Raw genomic sequence first — 20,339 nt, 5'->3', positions numbered from 1 at the left:
GAGACACCATATGCTCACTCCAACCTACATTATCACAAATACCTTCTGTTTTAAGAAGGCACATTTCTGTTTATGCTTCTTAATGTTGAAAATTCTGCATAATTTTGTATCATCTGTGAAAATGGCAATATTACTCCGTATTCAGTCTACTGGATCATTGATAAATAGATTATAAAAGGATTGGACCCAGTACTGAACCTTGGGGGACCCCACTGTTGACAGTTTCCAATTTCTAGTATGATCACATATGATTGTTTTGCGCGCTGTTCTGCCTCTGACCTCGCCTGAAAGACGTAGCGGGCTAGACAGACAGTGCAGCCTCTTCTTATGATATTATTATTATATTATAGTAGCACACCAGGAAACACACAGAGTTGCTCAGGAATAAAAGCCACACACCAGACTTCCAATAACGTGCTGTTTATTCAGCCAGATGCACAACTTACATTTAATAATCTTCCTATCAGAGTTTCATTAAAACAGAGAAAACATCAGGCTGGGGCTGGACAGGTATTTTAGATTTTGCTATGAAATATCCTCTACCATCGGTTGGTGTCTCCATGACAATGTAGTAAGCTACAGCACAGTGACAGTTGCACGCCATGCTCAATGCTGCAGCACTGCACTGCTATCCCCATGTATCTGCATCAGTGCAGCAGGCGGATCATCAGGAATAGCTCTCCACTCCTCCACACCAATCAGGGCCCCCAGACTAATCCAACCCTGTGCTCAGCAGGGGCCCCAGACCAGACGCTGCAGGGACCCCCAGCCTAATCCATCGCTGCAAGGGCTCACACTGTACAGCAGAACACCATGGTTTTTGTTATACTGGAGCTCAAAAAAAAAAAAAAAAAAAAGGATTTTTTTTAAACATTTTGAATAAGAGGAAGAATAATGGTCGTCAAGAGCTGCTCTGTTTTCCCACTTCCTGTCTGCCGCGGAGTCCGGACAACGGGGAAGAGAACTTAACCCTTTCCGTACTCTATGCAAACTTCGGTTTAAAGGTTGACTTTTACATTATAATATCTTATTGAAGAGTACAGCTCACCGCTGGATATGACTGCATGCGTCCTGTAGGTATTCCCCATGTGTGGCCACGCCTACACAGTGTAACTTATAGAGACATCGTGAATGGGGAAGGGGGGGGGGGGGGGGGAGGGAGAGAGAGATCAATAAGATGCAAATCATTCAAATTCATGTAGCTTGAAAATGGGTCAATCAAATCCCAAAGTGAAAATCGATTGGTCCAATTTCAAGCAGCATAAAATGCAAAGTCTGCATAATTCTGCCTCAGCTCAGAATTATGTGCAGTTTATGGACTATCCCGAATATTGGATACGAGAGAGGTGTCGGTCAATGACAAAGCTGGTAACTGCAGGGGCATGGAAGGTGGGTGTGATGGAAGGTGGGTGTGATGGAAGGTAGGTATGTGGTACACAGCTGCAGTCAGTATAAATAATGAGGGGGTAGGGTGTTCAGCTGGAGGGGCGGAGTCACCCAGCTGGAGGGGCGGAGTCACTCAGCTGGAGGGGCGGAGTCACTCAGTGATGGGTTTGACTTGTTTGGCTGCTTCCAGTTTGGAGATGGCCTCGTCCCACATGACGAACTGTTTGGAGAGGAGGAGAGTCTGAAGCAGGAGGTTAAGGATCACATATGGATGTAATATGCTGAATGCCATTCATAGGCTCGACACAGAGCTTGAAATATTATTTATTTTTTATCTTTTTCTGGTTGGACTAACCAAGCTAACTATGTAACAGCCAAGCACAACCAATCAGAACTGATCCGGTATGTGAGCACTGAGACCGACAACAGAGGATTGGCTGCAACTATAAGCAGGAAAAATCTGCAGTGAGTGGAGACGGATTCCAATTGCCTCTATGTCAAACTGATCCTTTGACTTCAGTGCCCAGATCCAGTGTACAGCCAATGGAGAAAGCACACCTGATCTGCATCCCGGAATCAGCACACCTGATCTGCATCCCGGAATCAGCACACCTGATCTGCATCCCGGAATCAGCGCACCTGATCTGCATCCCGGAATCAGCACACCTGATCTGCATCCCGGAATCAGCGCACCTGATCTGCATCCCGGAATCAGCGCACCTGATCTGCATCCCGGAATCAGAGCACCTGATCTGCATCCCGGAATCAGCGCACCTGATCTGCATCCCGGAATCAGCGCACCTGATCTGCATCCCGGAATCAGCGCACCTGATCTGCATCCCGGAATCAGCGCACCTGATCTGCATCCCGGAATCAGCGCACCTGATCTGCATACCAGAATCAGCACACCTGATCTGCATCCCGGAATCAGAACACCTGATCTGCATCCCGGAATCAGAACACCTGATCTGCATCCCGGAATCAGAACACCTGATCTGCATCCCGGAATCAGAACACCTGATCTGCATCCCGGAATCAGCGCACCTGATCTGCATCCCTGAATCAGCGCACCTGATCTGCATCCCTGAATCAGCGCACCTGATCTGCATCCCTGAATCAGCACACCTGATCTGCATCCCTGAATCAGCACACCTGATCTGCATCCCGGAATCAGCACACCTGATCTGCATCCCGGAATCAGCACACCTGATCTGCATCCCGGAATCAGCACACCTGATCTGCATCCCGGAATCAGCACACCTGATCTGCATCCCGGAATCAGCGCACCTGATCTGCATCCCGGAATCAGCGCACCTGATCTGCATCCCGGAATCAGCGCACCTGATCTGCATACTGGAATCAGCGCACCTGATCTGCATACTGGAATCAGCGCACCTGATCTGCATACTGGAATCAGCGCACCTGATCTGCATACTGGAACCAGCGCACCTGATCTGCATACTGGAACCAGCGCACCTGATCTGCATACTGGAACCAGCGCACCTGATCTGCATACTGGAACCAGCGCACCTGATCTGCATACTGGAAGTGTCTGATCTGCATACTGGAGACAGCACACCTGATCTGCATCCCAAAAGCTGCACACCTGATCTGCATACTGGAATCAGCGCACCTGATCTGCATACTGGAATCAGCGCACCTGATCTGCATACTGGAATCAGCGCACCAGATCTGCATCCCGGAATCAGCACACCTGATCTGCATCCTGGAACCAGCACACCTGATGTGCATACTGGAACCAGCACACCTGATGTGCATACTGGAACCAGCACACGTGATCTGCATACTGGAAGTGTCTGATCTGCATACTGGAGACAGCACACCTGATCTGCATCCCAAAAGCTGCACACCTGATCTGCATACTGGAATCAGCGCACCTGATCTGCATACTGGAATCAGCGCACCTGATCTGCATACTGGAATCAGCGCACCAGATCTGCATCCCGGAATCAGCACACCTGATCTGCATCCTGGAACCAGCACACCTGATGTGCATACTGGAACCAGCACACCTGATGTGCATACTGGAACCAGCACACCTGATGTGCATACTGGAACCAGCACACCTGATGTGCATACTGGAACCAGCACACGTGATCTGCATCCTGGAATCAGCACACCTGATCTGCATACTGGAGTCAGCACACCTGATCTGCATCCCGGAATCAGCGCACCTGATCTGCATACTGGAATCAATGCACTTGATCTGCATACTGGAACCAGTGCACCTGATCTGCATACTGGAGTCAGCGCACCTGGTCTGCATACTGGAACCAGCACACCTGATCTGCATCCTGGAGTCAGCACACCTGATCTGCACACTGGAGTCAGCGCACCTGATCTGCATACTGGAGTCAGCGCACCTGATCTGCATACTGGAATCAGCGCACCTGATCTGCATCCTGGAGTCAGCACACCTGATCTGCACACTGGAGTCAGCGCACCTGATCTGCATACTGGAGTCAGCGCACCTGACCTGCATACTGGAGTCAGCGCACCTGACCTGCATACTGGAGTCAGCGCACCTGGTCTGCATACTGGAGTCAGCGCACCTGGTCTGCATACTGGAATCAGCGCACCTGATCTGCATACTGGAGTCAGCACACCTGATCTGCATACTGGAATCAGCACACCTGATCTGCATACTGGAATCAGCACACCTGATCTGCATCCCGGAATCAGCGCACCTGATCTGCATATACTGGAGTCAGCACACCTGATCTGCATACTGGAGTCAGCACACCTGATCTGCATACTGGAATCAGCACACCTGATCTGCATACTGGAATCAGCACACCTGATCTGCATACTGGAATCAGCACACCTGATCTGCATACTGGAATCAGCGCACCTGATCTGCATACTGGAAGCAGCACACCTGATCTTCATACCGGAATCAGCACACCTGATCTGCATCCCGGAATCAGCACACCTGATCTTCATATTGGAATCAGCACACCTGATCTGCATACCGGAATCAGCACACCTGGATCTGCATACTGGAATCAGCACACCTGATCTGCATACTGGAATCAGCACACCTGATCTTCATACCGGAATCAGCACACCTGATCTGCATACCGGAATCAGCACACCTGGATCTGCATACTGGAATCAGCACACCTGATCTGCACACCGGAATCAGCCCACCTGATCTGCACACCGGAATCAGCCCACCTGATCTGCATACCAGAATCAGCACACCTGATCTGCATACCAGAATCAGCACACCTGATCTGCACACCGGAATCAGCACACCTGATCTGCATACCGGAATCAGCACACAGGAATCAGCACACCTGATCTGCATACCGGAATCAGCACACCTGGATCTGCACACCGGAATCAGCCCACCTGATCTGCATACCGGAATCAGCACACCTGATCCGCACACCGGAATCAGCCCACCTGATCTGCATACCAGAATCAGCACACCTGATCTGCATACCAGAATCAGCACACCTGATCTGCATACCAGAATCAGCACACCTGATCTGCATACCAGAATCAGCACACCTGATCTGCATACCAGAATCAGCACACCTGATCTGCATACTGGAGTCAGCACACCTGATCTGCACACCGGAATCAGCACACCTGATCTGCACACCGGAATCAGCACACCTGATCTGCATACCAGAATCAGCACACCTGATCTGCATACCGGAATCAGCACACAGGAATCAGCACACCTGATCTGCATACCAGAATCAGCACACCTGATCTGCATACCGGAATCAGCACACAGGAATCAGCACACCTGATCTGCATACTGGAATCAGCACACCTGGATCTGCATACTGGAAGCAGCACACCTGATCTGCACACCGGAATCAGCACACCTGATCTGCAGACTGGAAGCAGGATCCGCCTGCGCACTGTGAAGGATGAGATCTGCCTGTGTGTACCGGTTACTATACATGCAATAACATTTACTACACATGTGGGTGGAGACTAACTGCTGATCAGTGTCAGGGCTAGGCGGGGTGACAGGCAGCGTTCCGATAAAGGATACCAGCTTGTTATAATCCTCCAGCAGCTTCTTGGTCTCCACGGTGATCTCGTCACACTGATCCTGAGGAAGACAAGAGCAGAATTACAACACGATGTACAGATCGGGCCATACACAGCCAATCTCTGCAGGCAATCCGTGTGATCAGCGTACATTACAGCAGTGCAGGGGGGGGGGGGGGTGTCCTGAAAAGGGGCTGCACTATCACTCCTTATATCCCAACCACAGGTAAAAGCAAGCAGCAGGGCCAGTTCTGCCTGCATGTGTTACTGCCCCAGATGCCGTAGTGCAGGTTGTGTGAACCCCCCCCCCTCCCCCCCCCCCGGTGGGTACAGATACTGTATGTCGCAGGGGGTGCCCGATGTTGAAAGAATATATGTAGAAATGTATACAGCAATATCCACTACAGACCCTAGCAGGTATTCCACATTACGGATGCCTCTGTCAGGAAAAAGGGAACGTAGAGATCGGGATAAAATCCGAAACGTTTTTAATTTTGCACTTGACAACGCGTTTCATGGCAAGAGCCGCTTCCTCAGTAACTGTGCCTCTGGACGGTCTTTGAGCCCCAGGCTCCTCCGGCAACATCCAGTATCCAGTATATGTCCCCATCGGGAAGGGGGGACGGGTACTTCTGGGGAGAAAAAAAACTCCCAGTACTGAAATTCTTTGGAGCAGCCACCGCCATCATACTTATTAAGGTAGGGTGGGGACGGTACTCCCCCCACATGCGATAACGAGCGGCTGCCTCACACAGCAACCAACCTTTGTGAGTATATCTATCACTATCCTCTCCATTATCCTGGTGATCTAATGATATTGCGTCAGATTGGGCTCCCGGTGTTATTTCTCCACAAGCTGATATTGGGCTGGGAACACTGTGGAATGACTGTGTCCTATAAGTAAACATGGTCAGCAGCCTGTCAGGCATTACCCCTTGTGAAGTACAGAGCTGAGGAGAAATAATTGCTTTTACTAACACTGCCTGTTCAGCTTATAGAACATTGTATCCATTTTACTATTTCTGTACACTGCTTTGTGCAGGTTCCTGACTCTGTGATAAACTATGTGCCCCTATCCTGGCTGCTCAACCCTGCCCTATCACAGCAGGTTTATGACACACATACACTTTGGGGGACACCAGACAGGGGTCTGACGGTCATCAGAAAATCAAAGGTCGTTACTGCCGTGCACCCCATCGAGCCCTTGCAATCAAGATTCCCCAGCATGAGTAATTGATGCTTTCAACTGAGTTTGACCAGAAACTGATGGAAAGATCGGTCAGGTGGCCATGTTATGGCATCAATTCTCCTCCGATTCGGTAAAATTATCAGATGGGAAAGGTAAATCAGCCTGCAAAATCGAGTAACGTATGCACACCCCAAGTCTGTGCTGCAGAAAGGGGCTGACAACTAATCATACAACTTTCACAAAAGTAAAACAAGCTCCTCCCGAGTGCTGCGCAGGACAAGGAGACTACCTGGGTCTGGTTACGTCAATTCCAACCAGTACAAGCTCCGCCCCTGAGTGCTGCACAGGACAAGGAAACTACCTGGGTCTGGTTATGTCAATTCCAACCAGTACAAGCTCCGCCTCTGAGTGCTGCACAGGACAAGGAAACTACCTGGGTCTGGTAACGTCAATTTCAGCCAGTACAAGCTTCGCCCCTGAGTGCTGCACAGGACTAGTAGATTACCTGGGTCTGGTTATGTCACTTCCAACCAATACAAGCTCTGCCCCTGAGTGCAGCGCAGGACAAGGAGACTACCTGGGTCTGGTTATGTCAATTTCCAGGGCTGTGGAGTCGGTCCAAAAATCCACCGACTCCGACTCCGACTCCTCAGTTTAGGATTCCACCGACTCCGACTCCACGACTCCGACTCCTCTAATTTGCATATTACAATTTTGTTGATTAAAAGTATGTAACATGAAATTCGTCTCTTAACTGCCAACGCTTAGGAATTTTACAAGACAACTGAAGTGAGAAGGATATGTAGACTACTATATTTATTCCCTTTAGACTAAAACTAGTTCTTGGTAAGAGTACTTGTAAAAGGTACAAACCGGAACAAAGAACATCTATCAGGCCCTAGGCAATGTAAGTGTGGGTACATGTAAGAATGATGTGCAGGTACTCTGCAGGGGAATAAGGAGATTGTAAACAGACAACACCTCTGTGTTCAATGTGCACAACATTCTCAGTGGATTCCCTGCAGCTCTGTGGGGAGTGCATATGTAGAGTATAGTACTACTGTGTAACAAAGTAAACCTGAGACAGATGAAATTAAAGTTTTATACATACCTGGGGCTCCTCCAGCCGCCTTCAGGATAATCAGTCCCTCGCTGTCCTCCTCCGCCACCTGGATCTTCTGCTATGAGTCCAGGTACTTGAGCCAGTCGGGCGTAGTGCGCATGCACACACTCCGCCGCCAGGAGCATACTACACCTGTGCAGCACTATTGCGCAGGTGCAGAATGTTCCTGGCTGTGGGAGCGGCATGCGGCCGGACAGCGCTGACTGGCTGAATTACCAGGACTCATAGCAGAAGATCCGGGTGGTGGAGGACAGCGAGGGACTGATTAGCCTGAAGGGGGCTGGAGGAAGCCCCAGGTATGTATAAAACTTTACTTTTCATCCGTCTCAGTTACCCTTTAATTTGTAGTCACCAAACCAAATTTTAACAACATATCAAATTATTTGATTTCATCAGCAAAGAGAGTGCGTACATTTGCATAAATCAGCATCAATGCAGAATTATTTCCATCTCGTTGACCATCTCTATTAGTGACACAGCTACACATCAGGCTTTATTCTTACAGCATAGATGTTATTTAGTATATATAAGAGATTCCTGTGTACACATCATATATACAGTCACAATCAGATATGTATATCTGACCTTAAAAATACGGGGACTGCTTTATTGAAGCAGCACAAGTAACTAATTTTGATTGGTTTATTTCATTTTTGGGGACTAAGCACAGCTATTACTGTATATATACATTATTTTTAATGACTAATATCTGAGAAATAGAACATTTTATCATATTTTTTATTTTAATTACAGTTACAAATTCATTAGGAGTCGGAGTCGGAGTCGGTGCATTTTTTCCCGACTCCGACTCCAGGCACCCAAAATTGCCCGACTCCACGACTCCGACTCCACGACTCCGACTCCACAGCCCTGTCAATTTCGACCAGTACAAGCTCCGCCCTGAGTGCTGCGCAGGACAAGGGGGTTGATTCACTAATCATTATCGCACTCATTTTAACTAATAGTTAATTTTAGTGCTCATGCAATGTGCAGTCCTGGCAGCGTATCATGCGCTCTAAGTAACATGCGATTGTGTTTAGTGCCGCGCGCTATACTTGTAGTGTGACAGCGAAACTTTACTAGTGTGGCCACTACGACACCAATTAACGTAGTAGTGGTCACACAAGTGAAGTATCTCGGTCGTGATACAAATATACCGCATGGCACTGAACACGATCGCACGTTACACAGGAGCGCACGCTACGCTGCCAGGACCGCACGTACCATGTGCGCGCTAAAATTAGCTCATGATGATGAGGGCAATAGTGGATTAGTGAATAAACCTTATGGAGACTATCTGGGTCTGGAGACGTTACATCACTTCCGGACAGTACAAGCTACGCCCCAGAGTGCTGCGCAGGACAAGGAGATTATCTGAATCTGGAGACGATACGTCACTTCCAGCCAGTACAAGCTCCGCCCCAGATTGCTGCGCAGGACAAGGAGACTATCTGGGTCTGGAGACGTTACATCACTTCCGGCCAGTATAAGCTCCGCCCCAAAGTGCTGTACAGGACAAGGAGACTATCAGAATCTGGAGACGATACGTCACTTCCGGCCAGTACAAGCTCCGCCCCAGAGTGCTGAGCAGGACAAGGAGACTATCTGGGTCTGGAGACGTTACATCACTTCCGGCCAGTACAAGCTCCGCCCCAGAGTGCTGCGCAGGACAAGGAGACTATCTGAATCTGGAGACGTTACATCACTTCCAGCCAGTACAAGCTCCGCCCCAGAGTGCTGCGCAGGACAAGGAGATTATATGAATCTGGAGACGATACGTCACTTCCAGCCAGTACAAGCTCCGCCCCAGATTGCTGCGCAGGACAAGGAGACTATCTGGGTCTGGAGACGTTACATCACTTCCGGCCAGTATAAGCTCCGCCCCAAAGTGCTGTACAGGACAAGGAGACTATCAGAATCTGGAGACGATACGTCACTTCCGGCCAGTACAAGCTCCGCCCCAGAGTGCTGCGCAGGACAAGGAGACTATCTGGGTCTGGAGACGTTACATCCCTTCCGGCCAGTACAAGCTCCGCCCCAGAGTGCTGCGCAGGACAAGGAGACTATCTGAATCTGGAGACGTTACATCACTTCCGGCCAGTACAAGCTCCGCCCCAGAGTCCTGCGCAGGACAAGGAGACTATCTGAATCTGGAGACGTTACATCACTTCCGGCCAGTACAAGCTCCGCCCCAGAGTGCTGCGCAGGAAAAGGAGACTATCTGGGTCTGGAGAAGATACGTCATTTCCGGCCACTACAAGCTCCGCCCCAGAGTGCTGCGCAGGAAAAGGAGACTATCTGGGTCTGGAGAAGATACGTCATTTCCGGCCACTACAAGCTCCGCCCCAGAGTGCTGCGCAGGAAAAGGAGACTATCTGGGTCTGGAGAAGATACGTCATTTCCGGCCACTACAAGCTCCGCCCCAGAGTGCTGCGCAGGAAAAGGAGACTATCTGGGTCTGGAGATGATACGTCATTTCCGGCCAGTACAGGAAGTAAGAGGAATTCTCTTACTTCCATACTCCATAGCAAAAACCCGAAAGCGACGCTAACTCTTCTCCACCTCTGTCCACTACTAAATATCAAGCTATCCACTGGATGAAGGCTTTACAGTGTCAGCAGTTCTATGCACTAGTGGCGGGGTCTTTTAGGACATCAGAAGGGAGGTCCAGAAAAGCTGGTCTAGGTCCACCTGATGCCGGGTATTTACCTGCTGCTGGATGTGGATCTGGGAGAGGGTCTGTAACCTGGAGACCTGAGCTGGAACCGCTGTGACAGAAAGACAAGAACACGGATGTCAGTTCAGATTGAACATCTTGTAACTCCCCTAACATGCTGGCAATCACATAGGCCATGGCCTTGGGCGGCAGGGTGGCTGGGGCGCTATTTTAACCCTCCGTGTCTCTGTGTGTGGCGCTTGTGTTGTTCGCCTGCCCACACGATGTTAATGAGATACGTGCTCTCCTCCCCAAAGATCTCCTCGCTAGCTGCACTGCATAGGCAGACCGGCAGATTATCTGTGCTCTCTCCATTCAGTCTGCAGAGAGGTGAGGGAACTAACAGTGAGCTCAAACAGCTGTTCTGTGCAACCATGCCAACAGCATCCTATGCTCTGTTTGGAGTACTGTGTTCCATAAGACTGGCCAGTGATCCCCCCCCCTCCCCCACTTTCCGCTGCAAAGAGCCGGAGCCACTGCTATTCATTTTCAACTGCTGGGTTAATCCAGGGACTGGCAGCAGAGACTGATGCTTTTCTCTGACAGGTTCTGGTAGAAACACTGTGGAGTGGTTGTGTTATATAAACAAATTGCAAGAATTGCAAAAATTATTTCAATACACAGAGCTGAACTGAAATCAGCGAGTTTCCCAGCAAGCATGGAACCGACTGAAGCTGAAAAGGCTCCAGGTTACGTACCTTTGATGTGCTCGCTGTCCAGGATGGGCTGCAGGGATTGGACCTGCTCCAGGAGGGCGGCCTGCGAGAGAATATACTGCTCCTCTGCAGGGAGAGAACACAGCATTACACTATGGAGGCACAATGTACACGGCAATCAGCCCGCCTGCATCACACCCCCCCCAGGGGAAAACACACAGCGTCACACTATGGAGGCGCAACCTACACCACAATCAGCATGCCCGTATCACCCTCCCATCCCCCCCCCTTCCCGGGAGAGAACACACAGCGTCACACTATGGAGGGACAACCTACACTGCAATCAGCACACCAGCATCACACTCCCCCACCCGGGAGGGAACTCACAGTGTCACACTATGGAGGCGGAACCAACACTGCAATCAGCACGCCTGCATTACACCACCCTCCGCCCCCCCCCCCCCTCCCGGGAGAGAACACACAGCGTCACACTATGGAGGCGGAACCTACACCGCAATCGGCAACCAACAGCCTCCCACCCATCTCCTCATCCCCCCCACCCCAAATCCAGCCACAATCCTACTCACAATCATCTCCACCACATTTCTGGGAATTTACTCATTAGAATTTAATTCCAAAAGAAAAAAAGAGGGAGAGGGGAGTTGTGTGGAAGGAATTTACTTTACATTTGTTATAAAAGAGACAACTGTGTTATTGTAAGACCTGCGGCCACCAGAGAGCTTTCAGCAGCGCCCCACAAGCACTAGACTAATGAAAGTCAATGGAGGTGATTTACATGCCATTATTACCTGTAATGCCCAGAGAGGCCCTGTGATATGATCACAATACACTATAAAAGCGATATCTGCTGGGAGGGGGGGATTGAATGACATGGCTATACGGTAGCATCATCTGTACATTATATACATCCCACCAAGTAGGAAGACTCACCTGCTATAATGAACTCTAGCTTCATAGCATCCGGAACGGCCACTCTGTCAATGTAATGAGGATCCAGATACTTCATCAGATCGTCAACTAAAACACAGAGAGGAAAACAACACTGGTGAGATCAGCAGCCCGGCACATAAAGCATTACTGAGGCAGGGAGAGGAGACACTGAGGCCATACAGAGGTGCAGGCTGGTGTCTGTGGTCTGCCGAGAGGCCGTGTGCCTGTAATCTACTCCAGCCGCGACTAGAGTTAGTCGGCTACCTTTGAACTGTAGGTACGTGTGCGGTGAACGCGGAGTATTACAGTGTCCGCACACAGAAGTTGATCTGTAATACTGTGCATGTGAAAAACTGCGCAAACTGTGCATGTGAAAAACTGTGCATGCGCCACACAAGTAACTCCGGTTCAAAAGCAGCCGCCTAAATCTAGCTGCAGCTGCTCCCGGAGCAAATCGCGGGCACACGGAGCCTCTCGGGCGAGAACACAAACATAGGTGTCTCAAACATGCCCACCCCTCTATATGGCCTCAGGCCCTCCCCTTTAGATTGCCTCAGTAGTGCTTTAACGTGAAATGAAACTCAAATTTTCATCTCAACTGTAACACAGCAGAGAATTAAAAGGAAATAAAAAAAAATAGTAAAAGGCACCGGAAGGGTTAATAACTCAAGATCCACTTTACGGACGCTAATTGATAACATTGCCACACTTCGTTTGTTGAGTGTGCGTGTGTGTAGGGGTGGTGATGGGGGGTTATAGTAGAAATAATGGACAATTCATCCTCTGGACTAAGGAGAAGAACAACTGCCCTATTACCAACAAGCAGTTCTAAAGCCAACATCCCGTACAGGAGTGCATCAGTGAACGTGGCATGCGTGGCCTCCACATCTGAGGACACAACATCCCTGCCGGTATGGTGTGCATCAGTGAACGTGGCATGCGTGGCCTCCACATCTGAGGACACAACATCCCTGCCAGTATGGAGTGCATCAGTGAACGTGGCATGCGTGGCCTCCACATCTGAGGACACAACATCCCTGCCAGTATGGAGTGCATCAGTGAACGTGGCATGCGTGGCCTCCACATCTGAGGACACAACATCCCTGCCAGTATGGAGAGCATCAGTGAACGTGGCATGCGTGGCCTCCACATCTGAGGACACAACATCCCTGCCAGTATGGAGTGCATCAGTGAACGTGGCATGCGTGGCCTCCACATCTGAGGACACAACATCCCTGCCAGTATGGAGAGCATCAGTGAACGTGGCATGCGTGGCCTCCATATCTGAGGACACAACATCCCTGCCAGTATGGAGAGCATCAGTGAACGTGGCATGCGTGGCCTCCACATCTGAGGACACAACATCCCTGCCAGTATGGAGTGCATCAGTGAACGTGGCATGCGTGGCCTCCACATCTAAGGACACAACATCCCTGCCGGTATGGTGTGCATCAGTGAACGTGGCATGCGTGGCCTCCACATCTGAGGACACAACATCCCTGCCAGTATGGAGTGCATCAGTGAACGTGGCATGCGTGGCCTCCACATCTGAGGACACAACATCCCTGCCAGTATGGAGAGCATCAGTGAACGTGGCATGCGTGGCCTCCATATCTGAGGACACAACATCCCTGCCAGTATGGAGAGCATCAGTGAACGTGGCATGCGTGGCCTCCATATCTGAGGACACAACATCCCTGCCGGTATGGAGAGCATCAGTGAACGTGGCATGCGTGGCCTCCACATCTGAGGACACAACATCCCTGCCAGTATGGAGTGCATCAGTGAACGTGGCATGCGTGGCCTCCGCATCTAAGGACACAACATCCCTGCCAGTATGGAGTGCATCAGTGAACGTGGCATGCGTGGCCTCCGCATCTAAGGACACAACATCCCTGCCGGTATGGTGTGCATCAGTGAGCGTGGCATGCGTGGCCTCCGCATCTGAGGACACAACATCCCTGCCAGTATGGAGTGCATCAGTGAACGTGGCATGCGTGGCCTCCGCATCTAAGGACACAACATTCCTGCCGGTATGGAGTGCATCAGTGAGCGTGGCATGCATGGCCTCCGCATCTAAGGACACAACATCCCTGCCGGTATGGTGTGCATCAGTGAGCGTGGCATGCGTGGCCTCCGCATCTGAGGACACAACATCCCTGCCGGTATGGTGTGCATCAGTGAGCGTGGCATGCGTGGCCTCCGCATCTGAGGACACAACATCCCTGCCAGTATGGAGTGCATCAGTGAACGTGGCATGCATGGCCTCCGCATCTAAGGACACAACATCCCTGCCGGTATGGTGTGCATCAGTGAGCGTGGCATGCGTGGCCTCCGCATCTGAGGACACAACATCCCTGCCAGTATGGAGTGCATCAGTGAACGTGGCATGCATGGCCTCCGCATCTAAGGACACAACATCCCTGCCGGTATGGTGTGCATCAGTGAACGTGGCATGCATGGCCTCCGCATCTAAGGACACAACATCCCTGCCGGTATGGTGTGCATCAGTGAGCGTGGCATGCGTGGCCTCCGCATCTGAGGACACAACATCCCTGCCAGTATGGAGTGCATCAGTGAACGTGGCATGCATGGCCTCCACATCTGAGGACACAACATCCCTGCCAGTATAGAGTGCATCAGTGAGCGTGGCATGCGTGGCCTCCGCATCTAAGGACACAACATCCCTGCCGGTATGGTGTGCATCAGTGAACGTGGCATGCATGGCCTCCGCATCTAAGGACACAACATCCCTGCCGGTATGGTGTGCATCAGTGAACGTGGCATGCATGGCCTCCGCATCTAAGGACACAACATCCCTGCCGGTATGGTGTGCATCAGTGAACGTGGCATGCGTGGCCTCCGCATCTAAGGACACAACATCCCTGCCGGTACAGGAGTGCATCAGTGAACGTGGCATGCGTGGCCTCCACATCTGAGGACACAACATCCCTGCCAGTATGAAGTGCATCAGTGAACGTGGCATGCATGGCCTCCACATCTGAGGACACAACATCCGTGCCAGTATGGAGTGCATCAGTGAACGTGGCATGCGTGGCCTCCACATCTAAGGACACAACATCCCTGCCGGTATGGTGTGCATCAGTGAACGTGGCATGCATGGCCTCCGCATCTAAGGACACAACATTCCTGCCGGTATGGTGTGCATCAGTGAACGTGGCATGCATGGCCTCCACATCTGAGGACACAACATCCGTGCCAGTATGGAGTGCATCAGTGAACGTGGCATGCGTGGCCTCCACATCTAAGGACACAACATCCCTGCCGGTATGGTGTGCATCAGTGAACGTGGCATGCGTGGCCTCCACATCTGAGGACACAACATCCCTGCCGGTATGGTGTGCATCAGTGAACGTGGCATGCGTGGCCTCCACATCTGAGGACACAACATCCCTGCCAGTATGGAGTGCATCAGTGAACGTGGCATGCGTAGCCTGCACATCTGAGGACACAACATCCCTGCCAGTATGGAGTGCATCAGTGAACGTGGCATGCGTAGCCTGCACATCTGAGGACACAACATCCGTGCCAGTATGGAGTGCATCAGTGAACGTGGCATGCGTGGCCTCCACATCTAAGGACACAACATCCCTGCCGGTATGGTGTGCATCAGTGAACGTGGCATGCGTGGCCTCCACATCTAAGGACACAACATCCCTGCCGGTATGGTGTGCATCAGTGAACGTGGCATGCGTGGCCTCCACATCTGAGGACACAACATCCCTGCCAGTATGGAGTGCATCAGTGAACGTGGCATGTTGCTTACTCTTCTTATACAGGGTCTTCACCCGCTCACGCTTGCCGGCGATGTTCCCCAAACCGACCTGGACCTTCAGCAACCCATCTGCAATCTGAGAAATGATAAGAGACCAGAGGATAAGCATGACAGAAAACCCAGCATGGCGTACATACGGCACTGCACAACCCCCACAATGCACAGACAGGACGAGCTCTTACTTGTGCTATCATGTATAAACCTCGGCTGGCTTCTGGCTGCTCTGAGACTTGCTGGTTGGATGTGAGTTTGGGACTTCGCTTTCAAGGTGCCCATTCATACATGATGATCAGAAATACCTGCCACTCTTATGCTAATCATCACATTCATTAAGGAGGTGATTGGCTGCTCACTTCCTCCTGTTTCCCCCGCCCACCTCCATTTCCCGGGTTTCCCCTTCTACACAAAGCAATGATCAGCCAATTAGCAGATAGAATCCAGCACTCTGACAGCAGGGGGCGCTCTCTGCGGGGCAGAGGGGAGATCAGTTAGGTTTTTTTTTTTTTTACAAACATCTGTTGGCTATTTATACCACAGATCCAGGGCTTTGGAACCAGGGCTTTGGAATCAGAGCAATTTTGGGTACCTGGAGTCGGAGGTTTCGATAAACTGAGGAGTCAGATGATTTTTGTAGCGACTCCTCAACCCTGAACAGATCATCGCATTAATAAGTGTTGGTTTCTCAACTACAACAGAAGTCAGTGGAACTCATTTTTATGACGAGCAGCTCATTGCTTCCGATTCGAGATCCCATTTAATGGAGCTGCTCAAATACTTACCTAAGCAGAGGGAATCCTCTGGATCCTATAGTGGCTTCCCTCTCTGTCCTCTGGACCCCTGGCAGGGTAGTGTAATGGTGAAGGGCTCCACCTCTGACACAAGAGACCTGGGTTCAAATCTCAGGTCTTCCTGCACAGTAAGCCAGCACCTATTCAATAAGGAGACCTTGGGCAAGACTACCTAACACTGCTATGCCTATAGAGCGCCTCCTAGTGGCTGAAGCTCTGGAGCTTTGCATCAGGAGAAAGACCTGTTATAAATGTTCTGTGTCTTGTCTGTAGCAGCTCGCAGACACTCCAGCTGATCGGGGCCGCGCTTGTCTTCTGGGATGATCGCAGCCATGCGGGCGCGTCAGCCCCTGCGGAGTACTACAGAGCCGCTTGTGCACAGCGCAGTACAGCCGCGCTCGCACAGCAAGAAAAGCCTCATTAATGATTTTGTACCAGAGCTTCAGCATTAAAGTGTACTCGAGGTGTTATATGACATGATGAGATAAACGTGTATATGTACAGTCAGTGCCAAACATATTAAGAGAGACTCTAAGAAAATGTTACTATACCTGTTCTAATGTGCTCTGTCTTACTGCAGCCTTTTCTAGTTGCGTAAGGAAAAGGATCCGCAAGCCAGGCAGTGGTTGAACAAAAACGCTGGATCCACTACTTAACCCCCCTGGCGGTACAATAAATCTGCCAGGGGGGCAGCGCAGCACTTTAAAAAAAAAAAAATTTTTTTAAAAGAGTCTGAAGCGAGAATAAATCTCGCTTCAGACTCATAGATAGCAGGGGCATGTGTGCCCCTGCTAAACCGCCGCTATCCCGCAGCTAAACGGGGGTCCCTTGACCCCCAAATCCCCCTCCGTGCAGCGGGGGAGCGCTTCCGCATTGGGGCAGGGCTAACCGCCCCAGCCCTGCCCCACGCGCGTCTGTCAGCGCGTATCTCCGTCTCTCACCCGCCCCTCTCAGTCTTCCTTCACTGAGAGGGGCGGGGGAGAGGCGGCGATGCGCCGCTGATAGACACACGTGCCCCTGCTAACTATGAGCTCTGAAGCGAGAATTATTCTCGCTTCAGTGTCTCTTTAAAGCATGTAGCTAGCCTAGCACTATGCTTCCCCCCTCCCTTTGCTATCCCTCCCACCCCTCCGATCGCCGCCAGCGCTTATACCCTGCACGAAAACCCGTTCTGAACGGGATTCCCTGTATGGGCTTCCCCGTCGCCATGGCGACAATCGCGATGACGTCACCGACGACGTGACGTCAGCGGGTGTTCCGATCCACCCCTCAGCGCTGCCTGGCACTGATTGACCAGGCAGCGCAAGGGGTCTGGAGGGGGCGGCGCGGCGGATAGCAGCGAATCGTCGGGTAGCGGCGGCGATCGTTATACACACGCAGCTAGCAAAGTGCTAGCTGTGTGTAGCAAAAAGAAAAATTATGTAAATCGGGCCAGCAGGGCCTGAGCGGCACCCTCCGGCGGCTTACCCCGTGTCACACACGGGGTTACCGCCAAGGAGGTTAAAGGGCCATTACAATATATGTAATGTCCCTTTAAGAAGACGGCTGGTTGATGTATAGGGCGGAGTTTACCCTCCTCCCACCTACATATAGCCCTCTCCTTACAGGCTCACTTTTAAACTATGACTAAGGGCAGATTGTAGGCCCGACACGAGTCAGTTGAGCCTTTGTTTTTTTACACTTGTCATGTGGAGCTTCTAAATAAAGAATACCAGTGTTTTGTTCAACCACTGCCTGGCTTGTGGATCCTTTTCCTTACACATGTGGATTGGCGTGGCTTACCAGATCCTGCACCCATTGGTATGATCTAATAGGAGGTTGAGCGTTATTGAACTCTTTCTCACTTTTCTAGTTGCACTGTCTCTGTAATATATCCAATCTTCTTTTCTTTGTCAAGCTTTGTCGACCCCGAAAGGAATGCACTGCCTCTGCTGTGATAGAGGGAAGTTATGCACGCCCCTCCATGCCCCCCCCTCCATGCCCCCTGCAGGCTCTGTGTGTGTGCTTTGCTTATCCCTCACAGACAGGTGTCTGCTCTCAGTTTTCTGAGTTTGTGAGGCTGAAGGGGGGGAAGGAGCTGCTGCCTGTCACAGGCTAATCCCAGACTGGAGTGCAGATAATTCACAATGTAATAAAAACTTGTAGTATATAGACACACACAAGCATCACTTCCTGGTTAGCGACCATGATTTTGTTTCTAAACACTGCCTAAAACTGGCGATTAAAAGCCAGGATTGCGGCGGGGAGCATCGGAAACGGCAAAGAGGGATCCAGGAGATCACAGTGACTCGATTGGTATGTTTTTGGTTTTTTTTATTGTACAAATTGGACAGTACAGATTCTTTTTAATAGCCAGGCTGTTTTACTTGTCTTATTTTGCTGCCTGAAAGAGTTAATTTCTAGGCACAAAAGTGACAGCTTCTGTCTTGTCGGTACCTTGTCGGGAATATAGTTAGCATCACTGATAAGCAGAGTACAGCCAAAAACATTTTCCTGGCAAAATACAACTTCTGAGGGGAGGGAGAGATGAAGTACATGAAATACTACTGACCTTTTTCTAACTCTGGGACACTCAATAGGCTGCCACTGATCAGAGACAGTAAAACATTCAACCTACTTTGTAAATATTTAAGTGTAAAAGAAAACCTGGGATACTTAAAAAGGTCATTGTTAGGAGTTGGAGGATAAATATAATTGTTTATGTCACCAGTTTATGTTCACATCGGGTTCACTTTAAAGTAATATTAGAAGATAATAGAGCTGATTGTCACCATTAATAAGAAAAAAAAGCCCCTGTAAAATATATCACAATTATAAAGGAGGTGAACTGTAATTATTATAATACGGTTCATGGATAGTTCTGAATTGATGCATGATTATGCAAATATATGCTCATTAAAAATACCCCAAACAAGTCTTACCAAGCTGGGATTCTATTGGTTCATTTTCAAGCTGCAAACATTTGCATATTCCTGCATCAACTCCAAATAGTTATCAGATATATCTAATATATACAGTGCAGTGGTGACGTCAGGGAGCATTAGCAGCACAGAGGCAGAGCTGACATCACGAGAGGAGAGGTGATGGGACAGAGAGTGACAGCAGAGATGGAGGGATGACGTCACACAGGTAGTGACACGTCAGGTGGGGGAGGGGTGATCGGGGGTCAGTCACCTTCCTGGCCGGAGCTCCGCTCTCCCCGTACAGCCGCTTCTCCAGCTCTTCCAAACGGCTCTGCGTCTCCCGCAACTCCGCCATCCCTGCGCTCCAATCACCGGATGTCACTCTCCGCCCTGCGCTCCAATCACCGGATGTCACTCTCCACCCTGCGCTCCAATCACCGGATGCGACGTCAGCCTGCGTTCCAAACCCTGGAAATAAAGCGCTGCATCCACACATAGCTGTCTCCGGCACAGGCTCCATCTGCTGGCCAGTTCGGGTACAGCACTTCTACATCTCTACTGTATATTACCACTATTCTGCTTACAGCTTGTCTGGTGTATGAGCGCCACCTGCCGACCATTCCGGATACAGCACCCTCTATACTGAGCCACGGCTGCTATCATGTGCTGGTGCGCTTGAGGTGACACAGTGCATTCCTCCCATCTCCCAACCACAGTTTTTTCCCCTTAACAATTTTCACATCACACTGAAATGTATATATATGTGTATATATATATATATATATATATATATATA

At 50.4% G+C, this 20,339-nt stretch overlaps 1 protein-coding gene across 1 annotated transcript; it reads right to left on the bottom strand.

The window, feature by feature from the left end:
• Positions 1 to 404: 404 nt before the first annotated feature.
• Positions 405 to 19,942, bottom strand: DCTN3 (dynactin subunit 3). Its single transcript, XM_068272459.1, has 7 exons — positions 19,815 to 19,942; positions 15,844 to 15,928; positions 12,057 to 12,143; positions 11,148 to 11,231; positions 10,443 to 10,501; positions 5,423 to 5,482; positions 405 to 1,627 (listed from the first exon to the last, which is right to left on the bottom strand). The coding sequence occupies exons 1-7, from the start codon at positions 19,896 to 19,898 to the stop codon at positions 1,538 to 1,540; spliced, it is 549 nt and encodes a 182-aa protein (XP_068128560.1). The 5' UTR covers positions 19,899 to 19,942; the 3' UTR covers positions 405 to 1,537.
• Between the last annotated feature and the right edge of the window lie 397 nt (positions 19,943 to 20,339).

Source organism: Hyperolius riggenbachi, chromosome 1 (assembly GCF_040937935.1).
Source record: "Hyperolius riggenbachi isolate aHypRig1 chromosome 1, aHypRig1.pri, whole genome shotgun sequence".
NCBI classification, from domain to species: Eukaryota; Metazoa; Chordata; class Amphibia; order Anura; family Hyperoliidae; genus Hyperolius; species Hyperolius riggenbachi.
Note: the sequence above shows the minus strand (reverse complement) of the source record. Positions and strands in the feature narration are given on the sequence as shown.

Coding starts and splice junctions, on each gene's coding strand:
- DCTN3 (XM_068272459.1), bottom strand. CDS start 19,898: ATGGCGGAGTTGCGGGAGACGCAGAGCCGTTTGGAAGAGCTGGAGAAG. Junction 10,502..11,147: donor GGACAGCGAGCACATCAAAG/GTACGTAACCTG, acceptor TTTCTGTCACAG/CGGTTCCAGCTCAGGTCTCC. Junction 5,483..10,442: donor AGATCCACATCCAGCAGCAG/GTAAATACCCGG, acceptor TGTCTTCCTCAG/GATCAGTGTGACGAGATCAC.